The following is a 26,743-nucleotide window of genomic DNA, read 5'->3' on the forward strand; positions in this document are numbered from 1 at the left end:
GCGCCGAGGAGTGTGTAAAACGGACAGACAAAAGAGGGAAAATACAATCAAAGTATAATGATCAAATTTAAAAGAATAAAGAATAAAGAAGAATTGACCTTGGCGACATATTGTTGTGTCTAGAGGGAGGTTCTTCATAAACAATCCAGAGATAAAGAAGTGCCCGTGGTCGGAGGGAAATGATGAGCGGGAGCGGAGGGCTGGCTTGAAGAAAGAAAGGAGGAGGGGAGGAAGGCGATTGGACGCCACTTCAATCAATCAGCCAAAAGCTCCATACCAAAGAAAAACGGAAGAGGTGAGAAAGAGAAGACTACTGAAAGAGGAAGAGGAAGTGACAAAAGGGGCAATAGAAGCAGGAATATATAGAGAAGCCCTAGAAAGCGGACGAGGTGAGAGAGAAGAGTATAGCGCCTCCAAAATACGGAGAAGCGATCATCTCGAGAGAGAAAGGAGGCAAACATAAAACAAAGAATCTACAGCAGCTGGACTAGGAAGAGAAGATAGGTTAGAGCACATCAATAAAGGAGGATCCGTGGAAAGGAGTGACGGAAGGAGGACGACGAAAGAATTGAGGAGGACAAAGAAAGCTAAGGTGAGGAAACCAAGACTAGGATTGGGAAAAGGAAAACGTCGGGAGGTTAAAGTAGCAGATAGTGGAGAGAGGACCAAGTAGAGGGGTGCGGAGAGAAAAGTAACAGTAAGTCGAATATAGAGCTGCGAGGTGATATAAATCTGAAAGACTGGATAAGACTAGGGATAAGAGAATAAAGCTTGGAAGGAGAAAAGGATTAAAAGGAGATTGAGGGGCTACAATACATAACCACAATAGTGGCCCAATCCAATAAGCGCAATTAAAAACTGGCTCAGGATAATGTCCACATTCAGATTCAAGATGGATAAAGACAATAAAGATGCAAAAGGAATACAGGGGGCTCAAAGAAGATACTCATTATCTGAGGATATCAGCCTTAGGGATGTGATGAAGGAGGTGAAAGAATTGACGAAAGAGATTCAGAAAATGGCAGAAAAACAAGACGTGTATCAGAAGGTATTCCAAGACCAAATGCTAACGATGAAGAATGAGATTACTGAGGAACTGGGAGAGATGAAGAAATAAATAAATAATATAGAACAGGAACTAGCGGATATTAAAACTGATAAACAAAAACAAGACAAAATTCAAACAAAGATCCAAACCAAGATGGAAGATTTGGCGAGTAAAAATCAAAAATTAGAAATGAAACAGGAAATGATAGAACAAAAAAATTTAGAATACCAACTGAGATTCAGAAATATAGTTGAGGATAGCAAAGAAAACCTAAGAGAAATAATTATAGACTTAACAACTAAATTGACACAATCTACCTATGAAGACATGAATAGAGAGATCGATAGAACATACAGGATATCTACAAATTTTGCAAAACGAAACAAAGTCGCAAGAGATGTAATAGTTCACTTTACAAAGAAAACAACTAGGGATAATATCCTAAAAGAACATAACAAGCAAGCTACTTTCTACAAAGATAAAAAGATAGCAATCCTCAAGGAAATCCCACCATCGATTTTGATCAAAAGAAGGAAATATATGTTTCTAACAGAAGAATTAAAAAAAGGCAAATTAAATTCAGATGGGAACGGATAGAAGGCATAATGGTGACATATAAAGAAGAGAAATTCTGGCTTACGACTGAAGAAAAAGCTAGAGACTTTTTCAAAAGACTAAAAAAAGATACTGAAGGTACAACTCCAACAGTAAAGAAAGGACAGAAAGACAAAAAGAGACTCAGAGAAGAATCACCAGAAATGGGAGACCTCCCTGAGGGCAAGGAACCCCCTGATTTGGAAGACGTTGATGAGGAGGAAGAGATGGAGGAACAGGGAAAATAATATTCAAGATGGAGAGCCAAATTAGAGTTTACTCAAACAATATTAACGGTTTAAATTCACCGAATAAAAGAAATAAAGTTTTTAACAACATTAAAAAAGGAAATTATGATATTGTGGCTTTACAAGAAACACATATAGCGCAGAGACATGTAGCCTATTTAACTCAAAAACATATGGGAAAAGAATACTACTCCTCATCACTGGAGAAAAAAAGAGGTGTGGTCATTTATGTAAAAGAAAAAATATTAGCGGATATGGCATTTAAAGACAATGATGGGAGGTTTGTAGGAATAGTAGCCCAGATTGAAAATAAAAAGGTATTGATATGCAATATATATGCCCCGAACGGTCCCAAGACACAATTCATTAAAAGTTTAAAGGAACAAATTTGGGAGCAGGAGTTTGATGACCTAATTATCTTGGGGGACTTCAATGGTGTCATGAATTCAGAAATTGATAAGACTAGAGAGACAAAAGGGAAAAAGAAGAAAGGAGGGGGCAATCTTCCCAAGGGGTTTTTGAACTTAAAACAAGAATTTAACCTACAAGATGTTTGGAGAATACATCACTCAAAAGAAAGAGATTTTACCTTCTATTCAAACAGGCACCAAGAATGGTCAAGAATTGACATGGTCTGGGCTTCAAACTGCCTCTCCACTAAAATATCAAAAATAGAAATTCTCACTAGAACGCATTCAGACCATAACCCAATTCAACTAATAATCAATGATTCAAAAAGATTACGGAGATGGAGGCTAAATGATGTCCTCTTCAAATCCGAAGAGGATATTAATAAAAATAAAGAATTACTTAAAGAATATTTCCAAATGAATGACACCGGGGAAACTAGTATCCAGATGATTTGGGATGCCAGTAAGGCGGTTATGAGAGGTCATTTTATCAGACAAAAATCATGGATGAACAAACAAAAAAATCAGAAACTTCAAAAAGTCCAAGAATTAATTACAGAAATGGAAGACAAACTTAAAAAATCACCCAAACAGCAGAAGTACAAAAAAGAATTAGAAATGCTGAAAGTACAAAAAGATAATTTAGAATTAGAACAATTAGCTAAGAAGTTAAAATATATTAAACAAGACCACTTTCAAAATGCAAATAAACCAAACAAATGGCTTACAAGGAAAATTGGAAGGAAAAAACAAAAACAACATGTATTCAAAATAGAGGAGGGGGGCAAGAGTTACTGGACAGACAAAGATATAATAAATCAATTCGAAAATTTTTACAAGGATTTATATAAAAATGATCAAATAAAGAAGGAAGATATAATGAAATATTTGAACAAGAGAAATCTGCAAAAAATCTCGGAGAAACAAAGAGAGAATTTAAACAAACCAATAAATGAACAAGAAATAAAGGCAGCAATTAGGAAAATGGACTCAAATAAGGCACCGGGTCCGGACGGATTTACGGCAGCGTACTATAAAACATTTGAACAGGAATTAATACCTTATCTCAAGAAACTCATGAATGGTATTCTAAATCAGGAAAAGATACCGGAAACATGGAAGGAAGCCAATATAACCATTATACACAAAGAAGGATCCGATCCGGTAAACGTTAAAAATTATAGACCTATTTCCCTTTTGAACATTGACTATAAAATATTTACAAGTATATTATCAGAAAGAATGAAGAAATTTTTAATGGATTTGATCAAAGAGGACCAAACAGGATTTTTGCCAAATAGACATCTAAGAGATAATGTGAGAATAATAATTGATATACTAGAATATTACGAAGTGAACAGTCAAAAAGAAATGGCCTTAATGGCGGTGGACGCAGAAAAGGCCTTTGATAATATCAATTGGGATTTTTTAAAAATTTTAATGAAAGAAATAGATATTGGCTATCAATTTTCAAATGCAATAGATGCGATATATAAAGAACAAACAGCAAAAATATTAATTAATGGTTCAGAATCGAAGAAAATAAAAATACAAAAAGGCACTCGACAAGGATGTCCGCTGTCCCCACTCATTTTCATATTTGCGATAGAAATTTTACTTAATGTTATAAGAGAAGACTCGAATCTAAAAGGGACTAAAATTAGAAATTTACACTACAAAACAAGAGCATTTGCGGACGATTTGATTTTTATAATTGAAAATCCTATAGAAGATATTCAAAAATGGATTGAGAAAATAAATGAATTTGGCTTGGTAGCAGGGTTTAAGTTAAATAAGAAAAAGTCGATGATCCTAACGAAAAATATTAATAAAAAAGAACAAGAAAAATTGAAGGAAATCTCAGGCGTACAACTCACAAATAAAATTAATTATTTGGGAATTAATATCACAGCTAAAAATACACAGCTACTAAAGAATAACTATGAGGAAAAATGGGTGGAAATAAAGAAAAATTTGGAAAACTGGAAAAACTTAAAACTCTCTCTCCTGGGAAGGATTTCGGTGATTAAAATGAACATTCTCCCTAAAATGCTATTTTTATTTCAAAATTTACCAATAATTAGGAACCAGACATTGCTTCAAAAGTGGAAAAAAGACTTAACAAAATTCGTGTGGCAAGGGAAAAGACCTAGAATAAAATATACAAATTTAATAGATGAAACGAAAAGAGGGGGATTGGGTATGCCGGATTTAAAATCGTATTACGAAGCCTGTGCCCTCTTATATGTAAAAGACTGGACTACCTTAAAAAGAGATTCGATAATAAATTTAGAAGGCCATGACCTACGTACAGGCTGGCATGCATACTTGTGGTATGACAAAATGAAATCAGAAAAAAATTTCGGCAATCACTTTATAAGATCAGCGGTAATAAAAGTATGGATTAAATATAAATCAAGAATATATCCAAAGACTCCATTATGGATTTCACCTCTTGAAGCATGCCAAAGGAGACTATCTGGTATGGAGAAATGGCCCCTTTACAAAGATATATTAGTACAGGTGGGAGGACAAACAGAAATGAGAACTCAAGAGGATATAAATGCAAAGTTCACAAATATCTCATGGTTCCAACATAGACAGTTAAGGGAATTCTTCAACAAAGACAGAAAACAAGGTTTTATGGATAAAGAAACATTCTGGGACAGAATAATGACTTCGGAAAAAAAAGTGATAACAAAACTCTATAGACATATACTGGAATGGGCTACTGAGGAAGAAACAGTTAAGGAATGTATGACAAAATGGGCAGTAAATTTTGGAAGAACAATTCGAATGGAGCAATGGGAAACTATGTGGAATCGAAAAATGAAGCAAATGTATTCATATGATCTGAAAGAAAATTTGATCAAAATGTTCTACAGATGGTACATAACGCCACAGAAATTAGGTTTTTACTATAAGGACATGAATACCGCCTGTTGGAAATGTAAGCAGCATGAAGGAACTTTTTTTCATATGTGGTGGTCGTGTGATAAGGCGAAAAAATATTGGAAAATTATATATGAAAGTATGCAAAAAATTTTAAAAACTAACTACCAATTCAAACCAGAACTTTTCCTTCTAGGAATCACGGAACTGAAGCTAACAGAAAATGAGGAACTGTTAATTAACTATATGACTACGGCAGCAAGGATCACATATGCAAAGTATTGGAGACAGGAGGAAATACCGGACGCAGACCAATGGTTACTCAAATTAATGGAAATTAAAAACATGGATAGGCTAACATATATAATAACAAAACACCAAGGAGTGCCCAAGAGATGTACAGACTGGAAACCAATATTAGTCTATATACAACAAAGAAGAATGACAACATGTATGTAGAGATAAAGACTGAGGCTTCAATTATAGGACATAGACTGACAATATTTGAAATTACGGAACATGTAAAGATAAGCTGACAACACGAACAGGTCGCGGGGTTAGAAAAGTCTTGCTATAGAGAAGCAGATTCAGAAACGGTAGGAAACCAATTCAGGGGTAAAAACTTCCCCTGAGAGACAATCTGGTTTAGATATGGATGGAAGTCAAGCCAGACGTGTGTGTTTTCTTTCTTTTTTTTTTTGTATTTGTGTGTATTTTATCCTATTTTTAATGTCTTTTTTTTTCTTTTTTTTTATTAAACCACTAACCTCACATCTCCTCCCCTACTATCCAATCTCCCAATTTCCTACTTTCCTATAACCAAAATGTTCCCCCACTTTTATTGTTATCTTATGAAATATAAATAAAAGTTTAAAAAAAAAAAGACCAGGATTAAAAGCCATGTCCATATTCCCTTCCTTGTTTTATAAGGCCAGATCTTTAAACATTTGCACCTTCATACGCCTGGGTGGATAGGAAGATTTTTATTTGTTTCCTAAAGAAGGAAAGCGAGGGGGCCATTCTGATCTCCTTCGGGAAGGAGTTCGGGGGGGGGGGGGATCTCTCTCTCTCCCTCTCTCTCTAGTCCCCACCAACTGGGTTTGAGACAGGGCCTCCTCTGATGAGCACAGTGTCCAGGCAGGTTCATATGAGGAGAGGCAGTTGTCCAGGTAGTCTCCTCAAGCCAGTATGCCCTTGTTCAAAAGATCTCACCTCACTTTCTGTCTCTGTGACAATTGGGCTGTTGTGGAAGCAAGGATTGGTGATAACGTTTCAGTTGAGACACCTTTTCCCTATGATAACTCTTTCAGGAGTGAATTTCCATTCCAAGGGGTAGATTCCTCTCACTTAATGTTCTCAACCCGGTTCTTAACTATGATTCATACATAAGTTGGATGTTTATAACTCGGGGACTGCTGGTATCCCAAATTGATGTGCAAGTATAAAGGTTGCTGGCACTTTTTCTGAATGTATTTGAGCCACTAAATAGCTACATTACAAGCAGAAATTCAATAAATAAAGCACTTTTCACTGCCAATTGGAGAAATTGTGTACCTACTGAATTTCTGTGCCATATCTGCCAAAGTCACAGGAGCAATGCCAGAAATACCAAAAACCAGGAAAAGACAGTTTGGCCAGGGATATTTATGTTCTTAGTGCACAGTAAGAGAAAGAGAAAGGGTGTGTCTTTAAACTCAACATCTGGGCTAAAGCGATCTGGGAATTCATTACAGGGCAAACCTGGGTGATCTGATTTGATCTGATTAACCAAATCACGTTCCTCAACACTAGTATTTCCAGTGAGCCAACCTTTTAAAATACCATAAAACTCTCAACAGTGGTTGCATTTGTCAAACTCAAAATTTGAAGAAATGATAGATTCACAGAAGAGCAAGAAACAAACAGAAAACACAGCCTTTCAAATATTAGATTCAGCCCACCGCCATCAAGCATCCCCCCCCCCCCCCCCCCCCGTGGGTTGAAACATCTTCATCGTTTCCTCTTCATTTAGCAACAAACAAGCTGAGAATTGCTAACCTAGAATTGGATGCAGCCGGTATGTAATTCTTCTTCAATTGCTATTTTCACTCATTAATTACACCCTTGCGACAGGCTGGTGGCAGATTTGAGACATTTAATGACAGGACACTGTGAAAAAGGGAGGACCCATTTCAACAAGGCCAGAGCCAAGCTTCTTAACATCTGATCCTCTTGCTAGAACTTGCTACGTCCTATTTCTCTAGTCCCAGATTTCATTTCATATACTTTTTCATGTCCAAACCCAGGGATGAGCAACAGTGAAGGGCCACTCCCTTGGCGAGCTTCAATGTCACATTTCAGTGCATTGCAGGTGATGCCATGTCACTTCCAGCTGCTATTTTGGCTGATTAGGTAAAGCTAAAAGGTTTCCCCTGACATTAGGTCTAGTTGTTTCTGACTCTGGGGATTGGTGCTCGTCTCCATTTCTAAGACGAAGAACCTGCATTGTCCGTAGACACCTCTAAGGTCATGTGGCCAGCGCCATTATCTTCCCACCGGAGCGGTACCTATTGATCTACTCACATTTTCATGTTTTTGAACTGTTTGGTTGGCAAAAGCTGGGGCTAACAGCAGGAGTTCACCCCCTTCCCCGGCTTTGAAACACCAACATTTCAGTCAGCAAGTTCAGCAGCTCAGATTTTCCTGCTGCGCCACTGGGGGCTCATACATATTTGGCTGATACGTGTGATTATTTCTTTATTTATTGAGGGTGCTTGAGAGGTATAAGTAAATTTTCAGATCTGTGGCCAATTTGCCTGGTTTGGGAAGGATTTCACATGAAAATTGGCATTTTTTTTAAAAAAAATGGGGGGGGTGGGGACATTCAGGGGGCACATTTTAAGGGTATTCAATCTAAGCACACAAGGCCATTTTTATGGGCTCCTGGGAAGGAAGGATATTGACTATGTTTGCTAAGGACCTACAAGGCATAGTCTCCCCAACATCCTCCAATTGGAGCAGAACACGCATAAAATCCACAAGACTAATACAAGACTTCTTCTTCTCAGAATTAGGGATACAGCCTTGAGCCCAGCCTTTCGGTTGCTGTCTTGGGCACATTCCCATCTTCTCTGAAGTAGTTTCCTTTGCTAAACAAGCCCTTCCCCTTGATGACATACAGTTTCCTGGGAAGTGATGCAACATGACTGCAATCTTAGCAGCACCGCCATACTGGGGCCTGGTCATGTAGGTCCCCATTGAGACTTGGCAACCCGTCCTACTGGGCAGAACTTCCAAACTGGTTCCCCTGTTGCTCCGTTTTGCTTTGCAGGGAATCTTTCTGGGTTTCTCAGCAGAGCTGTGTTGCGGCCTGCTCTTTTCCCCCCTCAACGGCAGTTTCCGTTCCTCCTCTGAATGGGAAGGAATTTGAGCCCCCTTGCCAGAATAAAGCCTTGGGTGTTTCTTCCAGATGGGACGCTGCATGAGCCTCTCTCTCTCTCTCTCTCTCACTCTCCTTGGAAAACAGCCGAGAGGAAACCGATAGCTATTTCCACCCTTCTCTACCCAACGTTGTACAGAATTAACTGTGCATGGAAGGATGCCATATGCTGCTATAACGTCATCCCGTTAGTAACTGTGTCTACGGCTGTGTGGGAAATTTAGTCCCTTGCCAGAGACAGCTCCCTTTGAAATCTCAAACCGGAAGTCCAAATTCTGAAACACAACCCAGCCAGGCAGCTGGATTCCATTGAATAAGGTTTCTTTTTGCGTTCTTTTCCTCTGTCTTTGAGTAAGAGAGGGCGAGAGAAAGAAAGAAGCAATGAGAAAGAGACCAGATCTTTTTATACAGTGTGGTCCCTAAAATGTTGGTTTGCATGCAGTGTTTACTTTGATTCAAATGGGAAATAAAGAGGGGGGGGGGGGTTTCCTCAACAAAGAAGTACAAAGCAGTTTGTATCCTAAAGCTTCCGTACAGAAAAGGCCAGCTACAGATCTTGCCTTCATGGTTGTTCAAATTAACTTTCATGTGAGCCAAAACAATGCCTATCCAAATTTGTAGAGATGTGTTGTTTATGCTGTGTCATTTTAATCCAGGCCTTTGAGAAATCTTAGCTCTCTGTATCTGCGAACTTGCCCTTTCCCACAATTTTGGTTCCTTGGGGGTTAATACTACTCTTCTCCAATAAAGGTAGTATTAAGGAAAAACACAACATCACAGAAATTCTGGGTGAATTTGCTAAAATGTTACACTTGTTCCTATTCTTTTCTGGCCCCTTCTACACTGCCATATAACCCAGATTATCAAAGCAAATAATCCACATTATCTACTTTGAACTGGATTATATGAGTCTACACTGCCATATAATCCAGTTCAAAGCAGATAATCTGGATTTTATATGGCAATGTAGAAGGGGCTACAGTGGCTCAGATTTGGCTGCAGTTTGGTTTGCCATCTGACATAGCTGCTTCACCTTGCCTCCTAGGGGCTCTGCACATAAGCTAGTCATTTATTTGAAAGCTGGGAAATAAATTTCAGCAATTAGTCTTACATGTTAAGAAATTAATACATAGCAAAGATTTGGATTGCTTCTTTCTGCACAATCAAGGTAGCCAACACTTTGAGGTAGAACGTGCAATAACTATGTCAGGTATCTTTCACACAATACAATTATAGCATTTTATACACAGTACAACCCGTTTCCATGGGACTGGTATCCAAGGTTTCATTTATCCACATTCAACAAAATATGTCCTCTCTGAGCATTCTATGGTATTCATGCCTGTTCATTTCATTAAGGTTCACTATTATCCGCAGTTTTGTGTATCCACTCAAAGTCCGGGAACATATTCTTGCGGATACAGGAGTCATACTGTAATTTTTTTTGCCCTGGTACCATCTTATGGAATCTTGGAAGGGATATTTGGAATTCACAGCTAGAGAATTCCTGTGCCTCCCCCAAACTACAAATCCCAGGATTCCACCAGATGCAGTCTTAACGATTAAAATCAAATGGCTGTAATCGTGCAGTGAGAATTCTGCAGTCATATTTTGAATAACTCCAGATTGTGGTTGTCAACCACCTAAACATTAAACCTATCAAGATCCAGGCTGGGATATTTTAAACACACACACACACACACACACACACACACACACACACCAGTCTTTCCAAGCTATTGCTTTTACTGAATGTGAACACGTGGTTTCATTCTAAAAGTGAAAGTACATCATATAAAACTACTTAGAGAAATGGACACACATATACGTATATCAGCGCAACATGTATGTATTAATAAGTGAATTACCCAAATATGTCCAAACTTATTATTGGCCTTTCCATCATCATGGCAGAAATGGCCTTAGCTCTCCTCTCCCATAGAACATGTGTGCATGAATAATCCACTCCTGACATGAAAAACACCCTAGAAGATGGTATCAGAAATATGGCTATATGGTGTTTTCAGAGTGGTTCTAGTGAATCAGAGCTACAAGAAGAACATAATTAGAGCATTGCCCCTCAAATCTGTCCCCTTTGGTCCCCAAATCTCTAGTATCAGAAAAAGGAGACAATGAACATTTTTCATATCTAGAACATTTATATTTTCTGTGTTCACATAATCTTGGTAAATTAGCCTGATTTTTTCCTTTGGATGTTTAAACTGCTTTTCTATATGATCATTCATAGTTTTGAGTTACTGCAATGCTAGACATTTGGGAAGTGAAAGCTGCAGAACTCATCTGAGAAGGCAATTCCTTCATCATCACCACCCCCTTACAGCTATGCCCCTACTGCAAATGAATTTGAAATAAAATTCTAAATGCCTTGCCAGCCTCACTGGGAAAGGATTTCCAAAGGTCCAGCTAAGAATGCCTCAAAGCTCAGCAAATGTCATTGCATGGAGTGACCTTTCAAATCCCTGTTTTTCTCCAGCCCATTTCAAAGGCTAGGAGGTCATAGACTCCCTAAGGAAGGGTGGGGCCAAGCCATTGGAAGCTTTTAAAGGCAGTACAGTACCAGCATCTTAAACGATAATAGATATGAAATGGTAGATTATGTAATTCAGACACAGCTGGAATACTATGGTTACATTTCTTTCCCTTTACTAAGTATTGTGTATGTACGAATGCGTGTGCATATTGAATTTGTAACAGAGGGTTTTGCAGTTTAAAAATCAAACCAGGTGCCCTAAATACCAATGGCCTAAATAGCCTAAAGGTGCCACATCCCTCCTGTCGGAAGCTAAGCAGGCACAGCCTTGGTTAGTACTTGGACAGGACACTGGCAACAAATACCAGATATTGTAGACTATATTTCAGAGGAAGGAACAGGCAAAACTGCCTCCAAATATTCCTTGCTTAGGACAACCCATTGAGTTACATGTGGTTGTCATAAGTTGACAGGCAGTTCCAAGGCATATACATTTCCACATGACATGCAAACTAGCTCCTAGTATGCAGAGGGCTGAGACCCAGAGGCTAAAATAAATATTTATTCGGAACAGCTCCAAAGAGACCTACAGTTACTATTAGACCTTCAGGTGGCATGATCACTTGGAGGTTTAGAGAGGGGTCAGAGGATTTCTCAGAGCTGTAGCCCAAAACAGCAACTTTTTCAAACTCTGAATTGTGGTATAACAGTCTTCTAGCAGTGTACTTTAATAATTTAAAAAGAGAGCAGATCCACAAGGATAATGTTGCCTCCTAAAAAGAAGCATTATTGGCTAGGGCTGTCGTCATAAATCTCAAACGGAGGGAAAAAAAACTTGAGCCTCCCCCAAAACATAGGTTTGAAGGGATCCCCCCCCCCCAATACACACACACACATCAGGACTATCAAGGGATCCAGAGCACCAAGACTCCAAGTAACTACTATTCCAAAGTGTCCTAATATATAGCTATCTTCTCATTTGCTTTATCGGGCCCTCTATACAGTGTTCCCTCACTTATTGCGGGGGTTACGTTCTAGGACCACCTGCAATAAGTGAAAATCCGTGAAGTAGGGACACTATATTTATTCTGTGTGGAGGAAAGCAAACCACAGACCACTTACTACAATACAGTCTGTACTTTATTTTAGCAGTTACAATATACAGTACACCGGCAGAAAAGAAGAATGGAAGCTAAATAACCCTTTTTTGCTTCCAATCCTTCCCTACCCTCCCCCTCTCCATTTCTCTCGCCCCCCCCCCTTCCAAAACACTGCAAAAACCTGCGAAACAGCAAAAATACCAAGATAAATGTGTACACTAACATTAATTGAAAATCCGCAAAACAGTGAGGGAGCGAAAAGTGAACTGCAAAGTAGTGAGGGAACACTGTATTTTCACTTTTCTTTAATATACAGTAGAGTGTTGCTTATCAAACGTTCTGGATTATCCAACGCAGTCTGCCACCTGCCCAAATCCACAGCTGTTTCTTTAGGCAGCAAGGACTGATTTTTTTTACGGATTTAACTTCCAACAATATTGTTACTGTAAGTTAATTTTATGCAATTCTATCTTTATTTGTAGTCAATTTTTAGTAGTCAGTGTTTTTGTAGTCAATGTTTTCAATATATTGCGATGTTTTGGTGCTAAATTTGTAAATACAGTAATTACTTCATTACATTTCTATATATTGAACTGCTTTTTCTGTTGATTTGATGTAAAATATAATGTTTTGGGGCTTAATTTGTAAAATCATAACATAATTTGATGTTTAATAGGCTTTTCCTTAATCCCTCCTTATTATCCAACATTTTCGCTTATCCAACATTCTGCCAGCCCATTTATGTTGGATAAGTGAGACTCTACTGTATTAATTTTGATCTTGAAACAATTGTACAATTGTTTAATGTATTATTTTGTGATTGCATTCATGATAATCAATTCTTCATTACTTAGTTGGTGGTATTACTATCATTATTGTTCACTGCACCCTATGTTTTGACTGTTTTGAGAAAAAAATATATGCAAATACACAAAATTCACAATGGCTTGCCGACCAGGATTGACCTCTCCCTTAAAAACAGTTCTGGGTTTCTGTTTCCTATGGCATACATTGATATTAAGGAATTGTGAGCCACGATGGCGCAATGGGTTAAACCCTTGTGACGGTTTAACTGCTGACCTGAAGATTGGCAGTTCGAATCTGCAAGATGGGGTGAACTCCCGTTTGTCAGCTCTAGCTTCTCATGCAGGGACATGAGAGAAGCTTCCCAGCAGGATGGTAACACATCCGGGCATCCCCAGGGCAACGACCTTGCAGACAGCTGATTCTATCACACCAGAAGCGACTTGCAGTATGTTTGCTTCTGACATGATTTTAAAAAATCAAGGAATTCTGTAGCATCTTTGAGATTCAATGAGAAAATTGGACTACAGCACACAAAAAATTATGTTGCAAATTTCCTTTCATATGTGCAGAGATATTTGAAAGCGGAAAGGGATATATTTCCAAGGAATAAAGTTCATGGGATGGGAAAGAGTGGGAGTAAAAATAAGACAAAAATACAAACATTTTGAAACTCTAAATGCCCTTAATCTTATTCTTGGCAGAAAGATAGGAAATTAAATCATATAAACAAATAAATGCAATTATAAAGCCATGTTCTGAACTCACTGTGTGTTAAGGACACAATATCATGTGTTATTTTTTAAAACACTACACTCCCTTTTGTGTCTGAGTTCAGACTGTTCGAATAGCAATCTCATCAACTGCAAATAGTAGAGTAAGGAGGGAATTATGTGTCACATGTTGTCAGCTTCCTGTCACAAAATACTTTCTGGAGCCAAGAAAAAAATCCCCTCAAAATCTTCCCCCCTCCTCCTTCCTCAAAGAAAGTACAAGCAGCATCATGAATCAAGAGTCTCAGACATTCACATCTCATGTGTCAGAATTTTGCTATGAAAGATCATGGGACTGAGGAAATTTCCTCAAAATCCAGGAATGGGGGGGGGGGGGGGGGCACAGGATCTTAGTTTGCTGAAAGTGTGCACTTAATCCTATGAGGTATTTTATTTGAGCACATAGATGGGCTGAACTTTGACTCTAAATAAAGATAGACAAATTCCATTTGCTTCTCAAAAACACTTTTGAGTGGGGATTTGATCCATTTCTCTTCCTCCCAGTGTGCTTTTACACTGTTGAATTAATGTAGTTTGATACTACATTAACTACCATGGTTCAATGCTATGGAATCATGGGATTTGTAATCTTAAATTTAGCCTTCTCTGCTAAAGAGCTGGTGTCTCATCAAACTACAACTCCCAGGATTCCACAGCACTAAGACATGGCAATGAAAGTGGTGCCAAACTACATTCATTCTACAGTGTAGAAGCACCCCCAGTTTTACTCCAACCTCTCCCTGATCACTCTTCAATCTGACAGTCTCCCAATGGTTTGGGCTACAAAAAACACTATTTCCAACGACAGCAGTACTGGGACCGATGGGAGGTTGTGGTCCAAACCATCTCAAGGGCCCCAGTTGGGGAAGGCTGCCAACCTGACTTATCCTTATGATTAATCATGGAGTGAACCATGGAAGACAACAGATGAGAGGGGAAATACCCTTTTTAAAACTGCTTTGGGGAAAGCTTTTAGCACATAAACAAACCCCTCAAATGTAAAGATGTAGTATTGTCTTGATACAGCAGCTTATGACATGCTGAGAGAGGAAACATTTTATACAGGAGATATTTCAAAAACATGTCACATTCGTCTATGCAACAGCTTGAAATGGTACAGTTCAATATTCTACCATATCTTTTTTCTGCACAGAAATAGCCAGCCCCATTATGGTTAACATGGAAAATAATGACCTTCCAGATCTTGTTGGCAGCACAGCCAATAATGAGGGAGAATGGGAGCTAGTTGTTTATTCGTTCAGTTGCTTCTGACTCTTCATGACCTAATGGATGGGAGCTACAGTCCAACAAATCTGAAGGGCCTTACACTCTTGATAAGGTAGAGCATTGGATGGGCAGAAACACAGATCCATTGGACCTAATATGCACTCAGCCAAGGCTGCATCTGCACTGTAGAATTAATGCAGTTTGACACCTCTTTAACTGACATGGTTCAATGTTATGGAATCCTGGGAGTTGTAGTTTGGTCTAGCACCAGCACTCTTTGGCAGAGATGGAAAGAGCACTGTCAAACTATAATTTACAGGATTCAACAGCACTGAGTTATGATAATTAAAGTGGTGTCAAACTGCTGTAATTCTACAATGGATTGTGGGGTTGGTGTGTTAGTTGCAAAGTCCAATATGTCAACTTATGTTGCTTGAAAGAAATGCAGGATATAAATGTATTACACACATATATATATACAGTAGACTCTCACTTATCCAAGCCTCGCTTATCCAAGCCTCTGGATAATCCATGCCATTTTTGTAGTCAATGTTTTCAATATATCGTGATATTTTGGTGCTAAATTCATAAATACAGTAATCACAACATTACTGCGTATTGAACTACTTTTTCTGTCAAATTTGTTGTATAACATGAAGTTTTGGCGCTTAATTTGTAAAATCATAACCTAATTTGATGTTTAATAGGCTTTTCCTTAATCCCTCCTTATTATCCAAGATATTCGCTTATCCAAGCTTCTATTGGCCCGTTTAGCTTGGATAAGTGAGACTCTACTGTATATATATATATATATAGCTGAAAATGGATAGTTTGGTTTTCAGACTCTACTGTGTTTCCTACAAGAAAAAACAATTCTCCTTTTGCCTAATTTTTTCAGAATTACTCACACAAGGCCACTGTCCATTTGCTCTTCACTTTGCAAATGAATTCTACTACTCTGCTGCCGCTATCACAACCCAGGACAAAGCCAATGCCACTGGAAAGGAAAGATACTTTCCTCCTTCTCAGCAATTCAAACTAGAAAAGAAAACTGAAGTGACAGCTAAGTTTTACTTGACCATCAAAATTGTAGTATGGTTGTTGTTTGGGGTGAGGGGAGTGCAGAATAGGCCATGAGGTAATAACAGCTCTGATCTGCATCAGATGGGAATCGATAGGAGAATCAGGAAAATGACTGGGGACCCTTCCACACAGCTGAATAAAATCCCACATTAGCTGTTTTGAACTGGAATATATGGCAGTGTAGACTCAGATAACCCAGTTCAAAGCAGATATTGTGGAAGTTTCTGCCTTGATATTCTGGGTTACAGGGCTGTATAGAGGGCCGCAAGATGATTGCCATGCTGCCATCCAAACACTTGAGTCCCATCTCCAAGATATCACATTCTGTAGCTCTTCCCGAGTTGGATTGATCGGGCAACCTTCAGGTCAGCAACTCAACCTTTAAGTCATCAGTCCTGCTGGCACAGAGTTTAACCCACTGTGCCATCGGGGTCTCCTCATGTGAACATGAAAGAGAACTTGAAAATGCCTTCAAGATTGAATCCTATGCCTACTCGCCTTGGAGGAGGTTCCACTGAACGACGCTCATATTTCTAAATATAAGGTTACACTTTAAGAGAGCAATCAAATACCATTAAAATATATACATCCATCTGTTAAATTAACTAAAGTTCTCCCACAAAGCTTCCAGCACTTACTGTCACATCCACAATTGAACTTTTCCCCATTTTGGTTGTTCCAAGTACCAACATAATCCATTTTTCATACCATATACCAAAGCTTAAGAAACTTACTTTGGGATAACGTATCCTGAAATTTCCCAGGCAATACACCCAGTAGCCAGATTCTGGGATTTGTAGTCCAAGCACCTAATCAAGGATCTCTTTTTTACTTTGCTCCTGCAGAGTGCTATGAACATTCCTGTTCTCCTTCTGACAAATGCCTGCACCACCAGTGGTTGACTGATCAGGCAATAACTCCTTTTACTTTTAAATTAAGAGCAGATGTAATAAAAGATGGCGAATATCATAAACTGCAAAACCAAACTGCCTGCTTTCCTGGCTTCAGCTCTGAATCTGAAGACTTATGAGAGTGCATCTACACTGTAGAATTAATGCAGTTTGACATCACTTTAACTGCCACAGCTTAATGCTGTGATATCCTGGGAGTTGTAATTTTACATGGTCTTTTGCCTTTTCTGCCAAATAGTGTTTGCATCTCATCAAACTACAGTTCCCATAATTTCATAGCATTGAACCATGGCAGTGAAAGTGTCTAACTGCACTGATTCAACAACATGAATGTATCTCAAGAGGCTTGTTCTACACAACAAAACTCAGTCACACACAGCTTAGGCCAGGGGTCCTCAAACTTTTTAAGCCGAGGGCCGGCCCACAATCCTTCAGACTGTTGAGGGGCCGGATTATCACTTGAAAGAAAATACAAACAAATTCCGATGCACACTGCATATTTGTCTTAGTAGTGCAAAAACAACAACAATAACAACAACAACAACAATGAAAGAACAATACAATATTTAAAAATAAAAACAATTTTAACCAACATACATTGATCAGGATTTCAATGGGAAGTGTGGTCCTGCTTCTGGCCAATGAGATAGTCAAGTTAATTAGGATTGTTGTTGTTGTTGTTGTTGTGTGCCTTCAAGTCATTTCAGACTTTGGTGAGCCTAAGTCTAAAATTTATTTATTTATTTATTTATTTATTATTTACTGCATTTATTTACTACATTTGTATCACACCCTTCTCACCCCAAAGGGGACTCAGAGCGGCTTACAAATTATATGTACATACAATCTATATATATAAAAGAGTGATGGCATCACGGCGACCCACAAAACAACAAAACTACAGGCCCCCAACCTCGACATTTGACAACACAACCCAACATCCACGGCTCTAGGTTGATACAACAAAAAGAAAAGAAAAATAAAGTCCTAATTAGAGAGAGAGGAATAATTGCTTTTATCCAATTGCTGCCAGTTAGAAGGCTAAGCTCCTCCAACTTGGTCTCCTAGCAACCCAATAAAAAATAATAAAAAACACTAAAAATTAATACAATAAAATACTATAACAGAAAATAACTAAAAATAATACAAGAAAATAATAAAATATAATAAATAAAAATATAACTTACAATAAAATTAATAAAAAATTGCAAATAACGTCAAATAAAAATTACACAACAATTTTTAACCAATACCACCACCACTTTGCCACAGCAACGCGTGGCCGGGCACAGCTAGTATATTATATTATTAGCATAGCACAATATTAGCATTATATATGACTATATTGAACTATACCACTATACTGTAAGATTATTAGTAATATTATATGCAATGTAGAATATATAATTAATATTATTATATGGTATTATTATTAGTGTTATATTGTATTACATTATAATATTATTATCAATATTATATGTATATACAATATATTATATTATAAAACTGAGGGCGGGGGCCAGGTAAATGACCTTGGAGGGCCGCATCCGGCCCCCGGGCCTTAGTTTGGGGACCCCTGGCTTAGGCTGTATGTACATACCAATAGGAGCAGAAGTAAAGGACACACCAGTGGCAATCTGAACACAACTGGTTCACAACATGAGCAGGCAAGGCCCTGTAATAGGGAAGGGATCAGCCACAAAGTCTTGGGTGGGATGGGAAGGGATGTGAATTAAAGTAGGGTTTAGAGATCAAAGGGCAGGAAAAACCAATTCATGACACAGGAATGGTTAGTATTACAAAGCAAAGACAGGGTCTAGAAAAGCTAGTGCGGTATGTTTGGGAGAGGAGGGCTACATATCCCATTAAGATGCATATAAGAAGGATGTGGGGGCAGACGGGGCGCTTGGTTTCTTCCACAGATCTGAAGCAGAACCTTAAAAAGTCACTTTTTGGGACTACAGCTACCACAATCCCCCGAGACATTGACTAGGCTAGGTGGGAGAACCCACTAGCCACCCTGGCTGAAGGATCCTGGGAGTTGCAGTCCCAAAAGGAACTCTTTCCGGCTCTGATGCTCAGAAAATGTGGGAGCAAGAAGGCAGCCCTGGAAATCTGAGCTTTTAGGGGAGGGACGGGTACATATCATTGCCTGGAATCAAACCGAGAGGAAAATGGAAAAAATGAACCCACTGGAGGGAGGGGGCTTAGTGTTGGGCTTCCTGTACAGAGCGGATGGGGGGGGGCATAGCCTCCCTTAACCAAGTCGTCCGTGCTCCCCCCCCCCCCCGCCCCAGATGTGGGAGGTTTTTTCATTCCCAGCTAGCACCGCTGGGGATGATGGCAATTGTTGCACAGCACATCTGGAAATAGCAAACTGGGCAAGGCTGGGCAATTGAAGGGATGAGAAAAGAAGCTATCTATCTACACATTTACATGGGGAATTGACAGGGATCTGATCTGGCCGTGATAAAGGCGCAAAAAGAGTGATTCCTGGAGGACATATGCCAAAAAAGGACTATATATTTTGACACAGCCCAGAAGAGGAACAGATTCTTTCCAGAGAGGGATGGTTTGGGAATCTATCTCAACCAGATATGGCAAAATATTTAAAAAAATAAACTACTGAAGGATAAAAACAAACTTGTAAGATTGAGGAAAATGGGGTCAGTGGAGCAATTAAATTTGAAATCTCCAGGATCTGACTAAAAAGAGGCACTTCCAAACAGCCATGTAACCCAGAATATAAAGGCAGAAAATCCCACAATATCTGCCTTACTGAGTTACGGTATTTGAGTCCACACTACCATATATTCCAGTTCAAATCAGATGTGGGATTTTATTCAGCTGTGTGGAAGGGGCCAAACTGCATCCTGTGATGTAGGCCCCTTCCACACAGCTGAATAAAATCCCACATTTTCTGCTTCGAACTGAGATATATGTCAGTGTGCATTCAGATAACCCAGATCAAAGCAGATATTGTGAGATTTTTCTGCCATAATAATCTGGGTTATATGGCTGTGTGGAAGGTCCCAAACTGTATCCATTCCAATGTGCATCTGAACCCAAAGAGATGAAGGAGGGAGGACATTCTGGAGGACCAAAGGGGGGAAACGCTCAGGGATCTTGCCACCAAAGTGATCTCATGTTCTACTACACCAGGCATGGGCAAACTTTGGCCCTCCAGGTATTTTAGACTTCAACTCCCACAATTCTTAATACTGGGTCAGATGGCTGGGACTTCTTGGGAGGGATAGTCAACACTCTAGAAGACAGGAGCAGAATTCAAAATTATCTTAACAGATTACAGAGATGATTGGCCAAACTAACAAAATGAAGTTCAACAGGGACAAATGCAAGATACTCCACTTAGGCAGAAAAAATGTAATGCAAAGATACAGAATGGGGGACGCCTGGCTTGACAGCAGTACGTGTGAAAAGGATCTTGGAGTCCTCATGGACAACAAGTTAAACGAGACAACAATGTCATGCAGCAGCTAAAAAAGCCAATAGGATTTTGGCCTGCATCAATAGTATAGTGTCTAGATCCAGGAAAGTCATGTTACCCCTCTATTCTGCCTTGGTCAGATCACACCTGGAATCACACTGTATCCCATTCTGGGCACAATTGAAGGGAGATGTTGACAAGCTGGAATGTGTCCAGAGGAGGGCGACTGAAATGATTTAAGGGTCTGGAGAACAAGCCCTATGAAGAGCGGCTTAAAGAATTGGGCATGTTTAGCCTGCAGAAGAGAAGGCTGAAAAGAGACATGATGAGGTCATGTCTAAATATGTGAGGGGAGGTCATAGGGAGAGGGAGCAAACTTCTTTTCTGCTGCCCTGGAGACTAGTACGCAGGACAATGGCTTCAAACTACAGGAAAGGAGATTCCACCTCAACATTAGGAAGAACTTCCTCACTATGAGAGCTGTTCCCGGAGTGTGGTGGAGAGGCTCCTTCTTTGGAGGCTTTTAAGCAGAGGCTGGATAGCCAGGGGTGCTTTGAATGTGATTTTCCTACTTCTTGGCAGGGGGTTGGACTGGATGGCCCATGAGGTCTCTACCAACTCTATGATTCTATGTAGTCCAAAACACCTGGAGGGCCAAAATTTGCCCATGCCTGTACTACACCAATAGTTTGACACCACTGTGGGATAATCCTGGGAGCTGTAGTTTTCCGCCTTCTCTGCCAAAGAGCGCTGCTAATAATCCATCAAGGATCCCATGGCAGTGAAAGATCCAACTGCATCAGTCCAGTGGTGAAGGGAGGCGTTTTGACTCCCTGATAAGAGCGGCACATAAGTACAACAATAACAACAACTCGTGTGGATCAAAGGCAGAGAGGACCGAGGAGGAGGGCAGCCGAGATCCCTTCCTCAGCAGGCAAGCAGGAGAAGCCACTGAGAGCGAGAAAAGGAGCCCAAGAGGGACAAAATGGGAAGAAAGGGATACAGGGCTGGGGAGGAGAGAGGGGCGGGGAGTGGGGAAGGGAGGCACGGGTGAAGGGGCTGCACGGAGGGGCCTCTGCCTCCCTCTCTCTTACCAGGACCATGGCGAAGCGCTCCTCCAGCTCTCCCTGGTCCGGCATGGGCACCTTCCCCGGGGGCAGTGGGGGCGGCAGCATCCCCGGGCCCCCGCCGGGATCCCCGCCGCTCTCCGCGTTCCCCATCCCCGGCTGAGGAGCCAGGCGGCGCCCTCCTCCTCCTCCTCCCTCTCCTCCTCCTCCTCCTGCGCTGCTTCCCTTGCGCCCGCCCGAAGGGGAGGAGGAAGAAGGGAGGCCGCTTCAACAGCCCCTCTCCTCCTTCCAGGAGCGCTTTCCCCTCCGAGGAGGAGGAGGCGGCGGAGCCATTTTGGGCGGGAAAGGGATCGGTGGGCGTCGTCGAGGCTCGCCCAGCATGCAAACTTCTGGGGATGGGCTCCCCTAAGTCCTGAAGGAGAGAAAGGCAGGGCGTGAGGAAACTCCCCAACCAGTGGGATGTGGCTCGCGCGCCCAAGTCACCCCATCAACATCAAATGCAGGAGCCTCCGATGGCCTAGGGGATAAAAGCCTCCTGACTTGAAGGTTGGGTTGCTGACCTGAAGGCTGCCAGGTTCGAATCCCACCCGGGGAGAGCGCGGATGAGCTCCCTCTATCAGCTCCAGCTCCGTGCGGGGACATGAGAGAAGCCTCCCACAAGGATGGTAAAAATCAAAACATCCGGGCGTCCCCTGGGTAACGTCCTTGCAGACGGCCAATTCTCTCACTCCAGAAGCAACTCCGGTTGCTCCTGACATGAAAAAAAAAACATCAAATGCAACACAAGGCAGCCAGTCAATCCCCCCAAGGGCCCTTCCACACAGCCATAAAGGTAAAGGTAAAGGTTTCCCCTAACGTTAAGTCCAGTCGTGACCGACTCTGGGGGTTGGTGCTCATCCCCATTTCTAAGCCGAAGAGCTGGCGTTGTCCGTAGACATCTCCAGGTCATGTGGCCAGCATGAATGCATGGAGCACAGCCATGTAACCCAGAATATCAAGGTGGATAAGATCCCTGGTGGCGAAGTGTGTTAAAGCACTGAGCTGCTGAACTTGCAGGTTCAAATCCCGGGAGCAGAGTGAGCGCCCGCTGTTAGCTCCAGCTTCTGCCAACCTAGCAGTTCAAAAGCATGCCAATGTGAGTAGATCAATAGGTACTGCTCCGGCGGGAAGGTAACGGCGCTCCATGCAGTCATACTGGCCACATGACCTTGGAGGTGTCTACGGACAACGCCGGCTCTTCGGCTTAGAAATGGAGATGAGCACCAACTCCCAGAGTCAGACACAACTGGACTTAACATCAGGGGAAACCTTTACCTTTAGTCCACAATATCTGCTTTGAGTTGGGTTATCTGAGCCCACGCTGCCATATATCCCAGATCAAACCAGATAAAGTGGGATTTTATACAGCTGTTTGGAAGAGGCCTAGAAAACGAAGGAAACTGCCATTTCTAGATGTCCTAGTCATCCGCAAACCCAATCAACAATTGGGCCACACAGTTTACAGAAAACCCACACACAGGGATAGATACCTTCATAAAAACTCCAACCATCACCCAAGTAAAATAATGAGCACAATCTGACAGACCGTGCACAAAGAATCTGTGAACCTCACCTCCTCCAAGGTGAACTGAACCACCTAAACTGGGCTCTACAGGACAATGGATACTCCACCACAGACATCAGAAGAGCTGCAAGGCCAAGAACAAGCCATGAGAGAAAAGACAAAGATCCACCCAGAGGAAAAGTATTCCTACCATATATCAAGGGAACCACTGACCACTGATGAAGAAACACAACCTACAAACTATCTACAGACCCACTAAGAAAATCCAGCAAATGCTACGTTCAGCAAAGGATAAGGGGGATCCTCTCACCTCTGCAGGAGTCCACTGTATCCCATGCAGCTGTGGACAAGTCTACACAGGGACCACCAAATGGAGCAGCATTGCCCAAACACAAATCAAGGCACATGAATTCACTGCAGACTCACTCAACCAGAGAAGTCAGCCATAGCAGAACACTTGAGGAACCAACCTGGATACAGCATGTTATTTAAGAACACAGAAATGCTGGACCACTCTAACAACCATCATGTCAGACTACACAGAGAGGCCACTGAAATCCACAAGCATGTGAACAATTTCAACAGAAAGGAGGAAACCATGAAAATGAACAAAATCTGGCTACCAGTATTACAAAACTCAAAAATCAGAACAGCAAATAAAGAACAATGCTCTGAAAACAGAGGAATTACAGACATGAATCAATCAGGGGCAGCTAGCACCTCCCAACAAAGGATTCCCCCAGACAGGAAGCAGACAGGCTTCGAAGCTGCAAGGCTGTTCAATGCTAATCAAGGTGGCCAATTGCAACCTTTGCACTTGCCCCAAACAGACATTCTTTCTCCCACCCTGGACTTCCCACAGATATATATATAAACCTTCCTTGCTTAGTTTCTCCATACCTCACAATCTCTGAGAATGCCTGCCATAGTTGTGGGCAAAATGTCAGGAGAGAATGCTTCTGGAACATGGCCATACAGCCCGGAATATGCACAACAACCCGGCCTAAGAATCGTTTAAGTTGGATGTTTGTGAATCGGGGACTGCCAGTGTACGGTCAGTGTCCACAGAATGCCATTTCTGCATTGAACTACATTATAAGAGACCACCTTCTATACTAGCATAAAAAATCCCGATTATCTGCTTTGAACTGGGTTATATGGCAATGTAGAAGGGGCCAGACCATATAATGCCGGCTTAAGATACATGATATGAGCCCAGTGTGACACTGTTTTAATTGCCATGGTTCACTGCTATAAAATCACAGGGAGTTGTATTTTCACTCAGTCTTCTTTAACTTTCTCTGGTCCTGACACAAATCCCAGAGCACAGGGTGCACGTTAAGGTCGGTCTTTTGTGGGAGTTTGTGGCTTTGAACTGCGTTAAATGGTCGGTGTAGATGGGTGCTCAGACACAAAGGGAGCCTTTTACTGAACGCCGCCCATCCCAGATGGGAAGCAATTGGCGGGGAAAGGAAGGGCTGCCCTCTGGTGGCTGAGTCCAGGTGAGGACTCCTTGATAAAAACTCTTCGGCCCCATCTACACTTACCATATACAGTAGAGTCTCGCTTATCCAACGTAAACGGGCCGGCAGAATGTTGGATAATAAGGAGAGATTAAGGAAAAGCCTATTAAACATTAAATTAGGTTATGATTTTACAAATTAAGCACCAAAAATCATGTTATACAACAAATTTGACAGAAAAGTAGTTCAATACACAGTAATGTTATGTAGTAATTACTGTATTTACGAATTTAGCACCAAAATATCACAATGTATTGAAAGCATTGACTACAAAAATGCGTTGGATAATCCAGAACGTTGGATAAGCGAGTGTTGGATAAGTGAGACTCTACTGTAATCCAGTTTAAATCAAATAATCTGCCGTCAGAAACGGGATCATATGGCAGTGTAGATAGGGCCTTTCTTCCATTCTTTCCACACTTCTAGCCCTTACTGGAGTCCCTGGTGGTGCAATGGATTAAACCCTTGTGCCGGCAGGACTGCCGGGGAGAGCGGGTGAGCTCCCTCTGTCAGCTCCAGCTCCCCATGAGGGGACATGAGAGAAGTCTCCCACAGGATGGTAAAACATCAAACCTCTGGACATCCCCTGGGCAATATCTTTGCAGACAGCCAATTCTCTCACACCAGAAGAGACTTGCACTTTCTAGAGTTGCTCCTGACACACACAAAAAAAACCCTTACTACACTGACCATTTGTTGCACTTTTAAGGTAAAGGTTTTCCTCTGACATTAAGTCAAGTTGTATCCGACTCTAGGGGTTGTGCTCATCTCCATTTCTAAGCCAAAGAGCTAGCGTTGTCCGTAGACACCTCCAAGGTCATGTGGCTGGCATGACTGCATGGAGCGCTGTTACCTTCCCACCAAAGCGGTACTTATTGATCTACTCATATTTGCATGCCTTCGAACTGCTAGGTTGGCAGAAGCTGGGGCTAACAGCAGGAGCTCACCCTGCTCCAAGGATTCGAACCACTGACCTTTTGGTCTACAAGTTTGGCAGCTGAGCGATTTAATCCACTGCGCCACCGGGGGCTCCCTAGTCCTCATCTACACTGCCATATAATCCGGTTTCTGAATCCAGATTATCTGGTTTGAACTAAATTATATGGCAGTGTAAATTCAGCCTCAGCCAATGAGGGCTGGTGCCTCAGCAAACTATAACCTCCAAGATTCAAAGGCATTGAACCATGGCAGTGGAGCCAAGCTCCATCAATTCTACACTGTATGGACTCCAAGGGACACCAGTAAGAGACATATCCTAATTCTTTTTGTTTTCTCCTTGGTTTCCCCATATCTTCCATCCCCAAGTTATGTTCCCACTTCTCAGACTTCACAGAGCTCATGGCACGTACTCCTTGGATTATGATGAATGTTTGATGACTGTTGATTTGTCACACGACTGTGGGAATTGTTGTTGGCCTGCAGCCCCTTCTACACTGCCGTATAAAATCCAGATTATCTGCTTTTAACTGAATTATATGGCCGTGTGAATTCATATAATCCAGTTCATTCAGCCTGAGTCTCTCAGTATCCTCCACTGTTGGTTGTGCCAGGATGGCCCACTGGGACTTGCAGACCCAAAACATCTAGAGCACCTCCCTCTTCTTCAAATATTGGGGTTGGAGGTCCAGTGGGGCTCTGCCTCCTTGCTTTTTATGGGATTCCCCTTAGCTATTGTTTTTAAAAGCTGCCAAGATAAAGGTTGCCTCGACACGCAGTTTGATACAACTTTAATTGCCATGGTCAATGCTACAGAATCACGGGGAGTTGTAATTTCCCAAGGTCTTCGGCTTTTTCTGCTGCCTCAGTGATGCCACAAACCCCGCAGCACTGATGCACATTAAGGGCTTTCTTTTGCACATTTTTGTGGGAGTTTGTTGTCCAACTGCCAGAGTTTGAACCTAGTTTGAACTGCAGGAAATGTTCAGTGTAAATGGGGCCTGAGATCACTAGGTTAGTAGAGTGTAGCTGGCCTTTTCAAATCAGGATGACATTAAGTTACCCTGGGGAAGTAGTCCCAGGGATCAGTCCCCACAGGTACAGCACTTCAAATAACCTGGGGCCTTTCAGTAAGTCCCAGATTTATTGAGGTGTTTAATACGGAGTAAACTGGTAAAACTCAGTTTAATCCACATTAATTTGCTT

At 41.2% G+C, this 26,743-nt stretch overlaps 1 protein-coding gene across 6 annotated transcripts in view; it reads right to left on the reverse strand.

Moving 5' to 3' along the window:
* Positions 1-21,790, reverse strand: part of fmnl3 (formin like 3) — a 130,929-nt gene extending 109,139 nt beyond the window's left edge. For 3 of the 6 annotated variants that reach the window (XR_001729922.2, XM_062970890.1, XM_016991232.2), the window contains exon 1: positions 21,542-21,789. Coding sequence is in view for 3 of the 6 variants with exons in the window: in XM_062970890.1 (XP_062826960.1) it covers positions 21,542-21,667 (126 nt within the window). In the remaining 3 variants the exon portion in view is untranslated. Of the gene's footprint in view, positions 1-21,541 lie in introns of all 6 variants that reach the window. The other 3 variants (XR_001729925.2, XM_008104036.3, XR_001729923.2) reach the window with 2 other exon arrangements.
* Positions 21,791-26,743: the final 4,953 nt, after the last annotated feature.

This window comes from Anolis carolinensis, chromosome 2 (assembly GCF_035594765.1).
Source record: "Anolis carolinensis isolate JA03-04 chromosome 2, rAnoCar3.1.pri, whole genome shotgun sequence".
Taxonomy (NCBI): Eukaryota; Metazoa; Chordata; class Lepidosauria; order Squamata; family Dactyloidae; genus Anolis; species Anolis carolinensis.